Genomic DNA, 10,770 nt, shown 5'->3' with positions numbered 1-10,770 from the left:
TGTCAACAAAAGTTTGTAACTAAAACACACAGGAACACGTGAAAGAACAAAAAACTGCAGATTGAAAGAGCACAGACTGTGAAGAAAGATGGACGACATGACAGCTTCCTAAAGTGAAGCCAAAGTGTCTCGATCGCCCCCTGGTGGCTGGCTGTCGCATAAGTCATAAACCTGCCTCCTCCATGTTAGCTGACGATCACTACAGCACAGACTCTGGATATTTGGCTCCCATCTACTAACACGGAGGAGGCGAGATTTATGACCTATACTGCAGCCAGCCACTAGGGGGCTCTCCAGATGTTTAGATATCTGTCTTCGGAGTTGTCATGTCGTTCATCTTTACTTAGAGTCTGTGATTACAACTATAGATGATAAAAACAAAGTTAACAGACAGTTTGGAACACTGGTTTTAACTTGAACTTCAAATTGAATCGAGTGATTTAGTTTCAATCTTCTTGGTGAAGAATGAGTTAGTCTAGAACCACTGGAACATCTCAATATAAATAAATATCCCTCATTATCAAATCAGTTGTGTTTAATGTAAAGGTGATGTGTTGCACCCACCTACATAAGCGAAACCCTGAAGCTCCACCAGCCCGGCAGAGCTCTCCGCTCTGCTAGAGGTCCCCCGATCCAGGAGCAAACAGTGGGGTGACCGATCGTTTGCAGTAGCAGGTCCCAAACTTTGGAATGCACTGCCCTCTGAGCTACGCACCACCACTGACCTGCCTCTGTTCAAAACCAAGCTAAAAACACACTTGTTTGATTTAGCCTTCAAATGAAACAGTTGTTCTTGTCTCGTGTTTGCTGTTTGTGTATGTTTGATTTGCAGTTGTGAAGCACTGTGGTCAACCCTTGGTTGTTGTAAGGTGCTCTATAAATAAATGTTGATTGATTGATTGATTGTTTTTCCTCTTCACATCCAAAAATAATTTAAAACACAGAACATTAAGATTAATGATTCAGTCTTTCAACATCTCCGTCAGGCTGTGAAGAACATATTACTCAATCACACACACACACACACACACACACCTTACGTGTTGATTCTTGATGGCTGATTTGACGGCACTATGATTCTCTCGTCTTTCTTTCTCTGACCCACTTTGTTGACCAGAATAAAATGAACAAGTGTTTTGGGAACAAAATGTCCCGACTCTCAGCCACCACCCTCCCCGACCCGCCCCCGTCCCCTCCTCCATCACTCCTCTGATTCTTGTCTTTTTCCCATCAGACTCTTCATCCCTTTAAAGAAAAGAATGAACTTGTGTAGGCCGCAGAATATCTTCTTCACCTTCTTTTCAACGAGACCAGATGTAAGGTGATGTTTGGATTAGACATTGTAGGTTCAGGCTGTTTGGAGACATAGTTCATGAATATAAAAAGAGTGAGTCTGCACTCAGAGTGTGTCATTTATCAAAGTCGATTTATCGAACATGAAAAACTTTGTCTGCGCTGTGTCGGGATTCACTGTTAGTGTAGAATGGAACCCTTAATTTCACACTTTGCTCCTTAAGTATGTTGTGGTAAATCTGATATTTTCATTCATATCTATATCCTCAGATACTCCAACTGTGTGTGTGTGTTTGTCTGTCAGAGCAGATGTGTGTTTGGTGCATGTGGAGAGATGGAAGGATGGCGCTGAGAGAGAGAGAGAAAGAGAGAGAGAGAGAAAGAGAAAGAGGGGTTAGCTGTCACAGTGCACAGGGGTTGCTTGAGGACGTAATGGAAAAATCACTCAAGACCAACATGAAACACAGGAAATGCTCTCAAATGAGCCTGATTGGTTTTGTGTGTGTGTGTGTGTGTGTGTGTGTGTGTGTGTGTGTGTGTGTGTGTGTGTGTGTGTGTGTGTGTGTGTGTGTGTGTGTGTGTGTGTGTGTGTGTGTGTGTGTGTGTGTGAGAGAGCAGCTCCTGTTTATTGACAGGATTTTTTGAGTAAAATTGAATCTTCTCTAAAATAACATTCGAGGATGATTTTCCCGACACAGTGAAAGATGTTAAACTGCAGCTGTTGCATAAATGAAACTGTTCCCACAAAGTTTCATCCCAGGAACCCCCACCAATCACTTGATTAAAAGATTGTTAATCTTTCTGATAGAAGATCTTTATCTTCTCTTCTCGTCAACTTTACATCAACAGACTTACGTGATAATATCCTGACACGTCTGTTGTATTGGTCCTGTTCATGTTGTGATTTTTCTGGTTTAAGAGAAAGATGATGATGTTATTGAACGATTTGTTTCCTTTAACGCGTTGTTAATCATAAATTCACTAACAACACAGTATATTCCGTAAAAGGATATTATTCATTCTGAGGTCACTTTGGTTTTTTCAAATCTATTCCATTGTTGCAGAATCATGTCGCTGGAAGCCTCTAACCCTTAATTTAAAACATCCGTCTGCTCTGAGTTTGGGGGAAAAGACTCACTCACTGATGTGTGAAATATTACTTGTTCATATCACCACTAAAATATTTAAATCACGTCTCTATTTAAAAACGCTCCAACAAACCCAGACAATATCTTCCTTGATCTGTCTTTGATCATTTCTTTAACGAGTTTCTAAAATGAATGGTTGAGTTACTGCACTAAAGTGGATGAAGGAATCTTTTCATACTAAATCTTTAGCTTATTTTTGGTTTTGATTTATAAAACAACATTAGAAAGACTCATTCCAATCATGAGCTGATGAATTCGAAAATACATGCGTGTAATTTTAATAAATTTCATTCTTTAGGCTTTACGATCATTCATCTTAATAAACTACCTGTTGATTGAGAGCAAAGAAACTTAAAGTATGTTGTGTATTCATCAACACTGACCACGCCACGACAATAAATCATAAAAATAAGTAACACAAAGACCAAATAATAGCTCTGCAGAGAAATAAATAACATGGAGAAGGTTATTAAATATTTTTACAATAGTTAAATGATGATGTAAATGGGAAAATCAACACAGATATATGTTTTCTTGTTGGTTAATTGTTGACGTCCAGTTCTCGTTCTACAAAACCACAACAAACGTCTCCACAGGAATAAATATCATTCCATTAGTGCTGCTGCACCTGCAGCCACTTAATATTGAATTTACTGCTGCAGGTGATGTTTAATACAAAGATTAATGTCAGTAGCCATTTGAATTCAATCACAAATGCATTAAATTCATGTTATTCCTCTGCTTCGCTGCAGACGTTCAGATTTAATGTGCGAGGAGTCGCCTGGAGGAGAGGGATGCAAACAGGGAGCCGGGGGGGCGGGTCACAGGTTTATATCTTTATCTGTCGTCTGGAGAACAAGTGCTGCTGGTTTGGGTAAAATATCTCAAGTCCAGATGAGAACAGATACACTGATACTCAGAACCTGAGTGTCACGCACTGTGGGGACAGGGTGAAAACATCCAGTCACTACCCAGAGGTACGATGCATCAAGGTTATGCTTAATCAAAACCTCATTTAACCTGACAAGTTTCTTTAGTGCATTCAGTAACTTGTCGGAGCAAAGCATGGTGGGACAGAAAAGAACAGGTCAACAACAGATCACAGCCGCTCTCAAAAAAGCCTGTTATGCTGCCTTTCATATTTTGGGGGATTACAAAAACAGAACAGTTACACAACATCTTGACTTAAACACACACACACACACGCTCCATCTCCTCCCTGGCTCGTCGGGGCGGCTGCACTTTTGAAAACACCTCGTTCTGAATGGCTGCAGACGCTGCACAGGGAAGATGTTGACATTTTTGTGGCGATCAACCATCAAACCCAGAGCGACTGTATTCATGACCGACCCTGTCGTCTGTCAGCACTGCTGCTCTTATCTCTCAGACTCTCTCTCCATCCCCCTCTCTCTCTCTCTCTCTCTCTCTCTCTTTCAACCCTCGACTTTCTCTCTTTTCTCTGCCTCCTCCTTCCTCCGCTGCAGATAAACCATGAGGCCCAATTTGTTTTCAGTGGCAAGAACCCTGTGAACCCATGAGAGTCATTACGTAATCACGCGTAGAGCACATGAGATATGTGTTATTTTCCGATCATGAAATGTCCCTGGCTTGTTTCATTTATCACCTTTATGACCTTCCCGCTCTGCAGAGACTTAAAGTTGGACAACATACTACTGGATGCAGAGGGTCACTGTAAGCTGGCGGACTTCGGGATGTGCAAAGAGGGAATCCTCGACGGAGTCACCACCACCACCTTCTGCGGGACACCAGACTACATCGCACCTGAGGTGACACCCCACAACACGAATGAAATCTTTACAGCTTTCAGGGAAAAGAGGAAATTGCTAAGTTTCAGTTGAGCATTAACGGAGGAAATCGGCAAAATGTTTCTCTGTCTGGAGACTTGACTTTGTTGACAGTGTTCGCCTCTTTGCAGAAGATGTTCTGCTGTATTTTTAAGTTCAGTGCTTCAAAGTCGGCTGCGGGTTTTAGTTTTGTGCTAAATATGATAAAACAGTCCTAAATTAAATCAGCCAGCTCACATCACGTTACTCTCCATCTCAGGACTGAATTTCTTCAAACTTTACTTCTTGAATAATCGTGATATTTGTCTCTGGTGTGTTTAGATCCTTCAGGAGCTGGATTACGGCCCCTCGGTGGACTGGTGGGCTCTGGGCGTGCTCATGTACGAGATGATGGCGGGTCAGCCGCCGTTTGAGGCCGACAACGAAGACGACCTGTTTGAGTCGATCCTCCACGATGACGTCCTCTACCCCGTCTGGCTCAGCAAGGAGGCGGTGTCCATTCTGCGAGCGGTCAGTTACCCAGAGTTCTGAGGGGGAAGATTGCTCTGTTTCTGCTTCATCTCAGCGAGCAGCAAACGAAATGACGATTTATTGATTTAGATGACTCATGTTGCTCTTCAGGACCTCACACAGCGAGTTTAGTCTGACTTCAGGAACAGTTGAGAAATGAATGTTCCTTTGTCTACTTAGGTTTAAATGAAGAGTCTGTTTTAACTCATTATCTGATAGATACAGTTTAACTGAAATAAACTCGTCCGGCTATCGGGACAAAACAAACAAAATTCCTCATTTGTTGAATCTTGGACAAATGGATTTAGGATTTTAATCTTTCGTTTCTAATCCAAGAGTCTTCTTCCGTTCTCAGCCGAAACAATATGACTTCACTGAAACACTTTTTCAAGTGTCCACAACCAAGTTCTGTTGCCCTTGATTTAACTTTTCTTGGAAAACCATGAGCTGGACGATGGGGAGTCGTTATCAGTGAGGAGCAGATTTGCAAACTGGTCTTTCTGCTGCATCTGAAACATCGATCCTTTAAAACTTTGTGCCACATTGAGAGAAACTCCTCGTGCACCATCAGATTAACAAAGGACACTTGGTGACCTCATGACCGAGTTCACAAACATCGAAGTATTAACTTAATTTCTCTTGTGTTAGAATAAAACTGCACATCGTGAAACACTGAAACAATATCCAGCCTTCATGGACTAACGGGCTGTTACAGATTCAAACTGAGGATCCGTGAAGAACTCGTAGAATCTCGTGTTCACGTCTTTTTCTGCGTTCTTCTGTTTTGTGTTTGTCTCTTTCTCACTGTCCGAGGGTTTTTTCCCTCAGTGTCACATGTTGATCTGAGCTTCCTGTTCCTTTGCTGGAAGTACATTGGATAATTTCCTCTGTGTTTGATTCCATGACTTTTTTGTGTTACTGTGTGTTACTGTGTGTTATTGTGTGTGTGTGTGTGTGTGTTGAGTGCCACTTGTCGTCCATTTGTTTATTTGTCCGTCCAGTTTTTCCATCACAAGCCCTGCGTTTACCTTGGCTGTTGGTGCGCTTTGAATGCAAAGCCTTGTGGGAAAGTGTGTGTGTTTATGTTGGACGATGTGTTGGACTCTGGCCAGTCAGTGCACGCTGGGCTGTGATTGGACGCGTCATCCAGATGAAGGGCATTGAGTCGCTTGATAAACTCTCTCAGCTCAGTCTGACTCAGCAGTTTGTTCAACACCCAGTTATTTCAGAGAATCCAGAATAGATTAGAAATGAAAGATAGATTTTTATAGACGTTTAGAATCTTTTAAAAGATTCAGGCCCAGACCAGGTTGAGGTCTCACAGCTTCAGGCCTGTGAGAAAATCTGTACTGACACTGAGAAGAAATCAGACCTGAGCCCTGAGGCAACTTACAACCAGAGTGAGACACTTCTTTAAAAAACGACTTTTGAAAATACTAGAACCCCTAAATCAGATTTTGGCCCAAGGATTCACCAGAACCTCTGGGTTTGGATCCAGAAGGAGAACTCTAAGGGACTGACTGAAAACACATCTTACTCCGTCTTCTAGTTTGAAATCTGAACTCAACATACGTACTTCGGAGGTATTTAGTTTTTTTGCATCCGAATCCGACACAATTACAATTTCAGGTGTAGTCGGGTCCCAACAGGCTCGTGCAACCAAACTCAATTCTAAAGACTGCATAGCCAAAACATCTTGATCGCCCCCTGGTGTCTGGCCACAGTATAGTACACAAAGTAAAGTGTTTGTTGAACAGGTTCTGTAAGTTTAGGTCGTTCTCATCACACTGATGTAAAGTGTGTAGTGTTTCTGATGAGTTTGGTTTCAATTAGTTATTTGATGATGTCGCGCTGCTGGGAGACTTGAGTTTATTTGGAGATCCTGTTCATAGCAGCCTGCTTCCTGTCTATTGTTTGGGTTGGGAGGAGTCAAATATGAAAACATATGGCTAAATTCAATAAGCTTACTCAACTCAAGTTCCCTCAGAGAGGGAATCTGTCTGAAACAGCAGCAGAGGAAACATTTTGGAGGCAACATCAGATCTTACACCAGTGAAAACGGGCTGAGACGTCCTGAGTGACAGCTGAGACTGACTCAGGATTGGTTGTGCAGGTGCATCAGTGGGACCCTGACACATTCAGTCATTGGTTATGTTTCTTTTTAAAGTGAATATTTTATTTACAGTTCATCAAACTCATTAAATATCTTTCACACTAGAAAAATAACCACTTCTTTTCTCCCTTCTCTTCTTCTGTCCTTCCTGTTCGTTCCATCGCTCTTCAGTTCATGACGAAGAGTCCTAACAAGCGTCTGGGCTGTGTGGTGGCTCAGGGTCTTGAAGACGCCATTAAGCTCCACACGTTCTTCAGAGAGATCGACTGGACGCTGCTGGAGCAGAGGAAGATCAGGCCGCCGTTCAAACCACGCATTGTGAGTCCACACAGCGTTTTTATTGATCATAAAAAATAAATACGCAACATTTGACCCGAACCTTCGCTCTCGTTCTTTGTCTCCCAGAAAACCAAAAGGGACGTGAACAACTTTGACCAGGACTTTACTCGCGAAGAACCCGTCCTGACGCCGGTGGAGGACAGCATCATCAAGCAGATCAACCAAGATGAGTTCAAGGGTTTCTCCTACTTCGGAGACGAGACTGCAGCTTAGACGCACGAGCACATACAACGTCATGCATTCACAAATTAAAAAAAAAAAAAACCTTCAAGCAAAGACACGGTATTTAAAGAAACGTGGAATGAGACCTCCTGAACTTTTCCAGATTCTGACCTCTCCAGGAATTATAATAGGCCGCCCTGTATCGCTCATCATGGTTTCTGTGCTCTTGTTGTTCGTCCGTTTGTGTACTTTCAGTCAAACTGTTTGACCGAGCTGCATGTGAGAGCAGTTCAGACGCTGTAAGAAACACGCCCACTTACCCTGGCAGTACGTCGAACAAAAGCTGCGCGGCAAACCAAAGCCAGCTCCGTGTTTTCTGTGTTTTGAGGGAGTTGAACGCCGTCAGTGTGCGTGAGAGGAAGGTCGTGTACACAAGTGCATGCATGTGTAGTTTCACACACCTAGAAAGAGAAAGGCTGTCATGTGCGTACACGCTGTGCTGTATCCTGTGTCTGTCTGTGTTTTAAAGAATGTTTTTTCTTCCCTTAACTTTTATGTGAATGAAAAACAATAATTGAACTACAGATTGTATTTAAAGAAAAAACAGTATGTTACTCATACTGAAAATAAAACGCAAGAAATCCAAAACTTTTCTGATGAAATCGTGAGGAAACGAGAGTTTTAGTCTGAGCTTTATTTTTTATTTAAGTAAAAACTGGCAAATTGTGCTTGAAGTAAAGAGGACGCACCGGGACAGCGACACGTTGGCTTTTTGAAATTTTACTTTAGTCTCATCTCAGCAGTTATTTTCTCTCTGTAGAGAGAAGGTCAGGCCGTTTTTCCTTCACTCTCCTTATTTTAGTTCGTTGGCGTTGATGTTTCCATTACAGTTAGCGACCTGCGAACACGCTCACAGTTGTATCATAGTCACTGTGTGCGTGCGTGCGTGCGTGCGTGCGTGCGTGCGTGTGCGTGTGTGTGTGTGTGTGTAGCTGTGCACTGGACCCACAGTCTCCAACATCACAAACCAAACTCCCATGATTCCACCTTATAGTCGTGGGTCAAACACAGTGGTGAATGTGTGTTAACTGAATGTATTTGCTCTGTGTGTGTGTGTGTGTGTGTGTGTGTGTGCATACTGTAGGTTTAGAGCTCATGTAAAATGTTTTATCCTTGTGTTGTTTTTACTGGATCTTCTGATGTTTTCAGAAACCTTCAGATTTCACGTTGATGTGGTGAAACTGACTCGATCAGAACCTCGTGGTCGACCCTGTGACCCTCTGACCCTCTGACCCTCTGACCCTGTGACCCTCTGACCCTGTGACCCTCTGACCCTCTGACCCTGTGACCCTGTGACCCTCTGACCCTGTGACCCTCTGACCCTCTGACCCTGTGACCCTCTTTGTCACTTTGTCACTTCTCTGTACGACCTGTCTGTGACTTTCATGAACTCAAAAGAATCCAAACATCTTCATGAAAAGTCTGTGTGCAATATTTGTTATTTTCTTTTTTTATCCTGTCTCTATTTGTTTTTTCCTCCTTCTTTCTCTCTCATTTCCTCCACAGACATGTTCAGGTACAAAGTGGACAGACTGTCTCAATTCATAGAAGGGAGAATTATTACACACACACACACACACACACAATTATATGCACATACACATTTCAGCCAATCCCAGTTCCTGAGATTCGACCATAAGCAGCTTCTATAATGTTGACATTAATATATATCTAAAACCTTGTGGTTATTTCTTGTTTTGTAATGTATGGAGTGTAAATCCGTCTCTGTCAGTGTCAGCAGTGATTGGCTCCAGCCCGATGGTTTTTAATTAGTTATTTGAAACGTAAGAGGAAGGAGCAACAACAAACAAACAAACAAACAGTTTAACTCGTTTCATTAATCCCAAGTTTCCATGTAACCTGCCCGACGACCAGAAGAGTCCGAGCAGGCGACACACGCATGTAGCAGTGAAAACATGACACGTGTTCTAGCAGAAGTCATGTTTGACACAGTAGCAATTTGCAACACACAGACACACACACACACACACACACCAGTATGAACAGCAGAATAAAGACCAACATCTTTCCATTATTTCATTCCTCTTCTCTTCTTTGTCATTTAATTTCAATTTAATAAAATAAACGTCAAACCGATCTTTACATTTTCTAGCCCGAACAGGACGTCCTCCCCCAGACGTCCTCGCTCACTGAACGCCAAACACTCCGAATGTTCCGCTGACAATCCCTTTAGTTTGAATGTTTGCTACAGAAAGAATAAATTAAACCTTGTTCTTCTTGTGTCTGTCCAGTGATGAGTGAAAGGTGTTGGAATGCATGTGATCGACAGTATTATGATTTTTACTGACACTTCTTCTTCCTCGGGTCGGATGATGCAGGATTTTTTTTTTCCGGACCCTGTATTTGTGAAGCTTTGTTTTTACATTTGGTTTTCTGTGGTTTTGTTCCTGTAAGAATCATTTCCATGCCTTACATGTGTTTGTGTTATGTTGTTTTTTTTGCGCTGCGTGCCAAATGTACTGTACTTTAAAAGGATGTGAAGGTGTATAGTTTTAGTTTTTTGAAATGAATTAAATATCATGATGTCAGAAAAGAAAATGTGGTTTCTTTGCTTTTTTTATGTCTCTATGCCGACTACAGTCAGTGGCCATGAGGCTCTCAGGTTGTTGTGAGCACGATATCTCAACAACGCCTTCAAGGTATTTCTTCAAATTTGATGAAAACACCTGAAGTCACAGAAGAGGTGATTCGAAGTTCATAGTCAGGATGACCTCATGTTTTTGTCGTCTCTCAAATTTAGTTTGGGCTCAACCAGGTGACCCCACGCAGCGGCTATTTCAGTGTGAGCACGAAGATTTTAAAAGTATTTCACGATCTGAACATGCAATCAAGATGAGCTGATTAGATTTGCATGGTCAAAGGTCAAAGGTTAAGGTCACTGTGGCCTCAAAACGTGTTTGTGCTCTTGAACATGAATCTGAATAGATGTCAGCGGTCAAAGGTCACAGTGACCCCGTGGACGCTGTAATTCTATGAATCTCTTCTTTAATCCTCATCTTGAAGTTTGCAAAGATTAAACTTTCCCACTTAATGAGATGGTGCAACTATTTATCACATGACCTTACAATGTAAGAAAAGTTGGTTGTGCTCGGGTGGTTCCTCCTCTGGTGCTGCCGCTCTGTAGCCGACTGATCTTTTCGATCTAAAACTCCTGAGCGGTTGACAGGAGAGGACGCGGTGAAATGCCAGAAGCAGTTATCTGTCTGTTGGTTTGTGAAAAATGTTGCGAGACCTGCCCCTGAAATGACTTAACGCTCCGAGGCCTCCGTGAGAATATGCAGAGCAGGTTGTCATGACGCAGGAAGTGCAGCTCGAGATC

At 42.4% G+C, this 10,770-nt stretch overlaps 1 protein-coding gene across 4 annotated transcripts in view; it reads left to right on the top strand.

Annotated features, from left to right (window-relative positions):
* The window catches only part of LOC109635952 (protein kinase C epsilon type-like), a 46,626-nt gene extending 36,637 nt beyond the window's left edge, over positions 1 to 9,989 (top strand). For all 4 annotated transcript variants that reach the window (XM_069539285.1, XM_069539284.1, XM_069539286.1 and 1 more), the window contains 4 exons: positions 4,090 to 4,228; positions 4,568 to 4,756; positions 7,041 to 7,187; positions 7,275 to 9,989. In XM_069539285.1, coding sequence (XP_069395386.1) covers positions 4,090 to 4,228; positions 4,568 to 4,756; positions 7,041 to 7,187; positions 7,275 to 7,421 — 622 coding nt within the window. In that variant the 3' untranslated portion in view covers positions 7,422 to 9,989. The remainder of the gene's footprint in view (positions 1 to 4,089; positions 4,229 to 4,567; positions 4,757 to 7,040; positions 7,188 to 7,274) is intronic.
* The last annotated feature ends 781 nt before the right edge of the window (positions 9,990 to 10,770 follow it).

This window comes from Paralichthys olivaceus, chromosome 14 (assembly GCF_024713975.1).
Source record: "Paralichthys olivaceus isolate ysfri-2021 chromosome 14, ASM2471397v2, whole genome shotgun sequence".
Taxonomy (NCBI): domain Eukaryota; kingdom Metazoa; phylum Chordata; class Actinopteri; order Pleuronectiformes; family Paralichthyidae; genus Paralichthys; species Paralichthys olivaceus.
The sequence above is the reverse complement of the archived record's forward strand: the minus strand, read 5'-3'. Positions and strand labels throughout refer to the sequence as shown.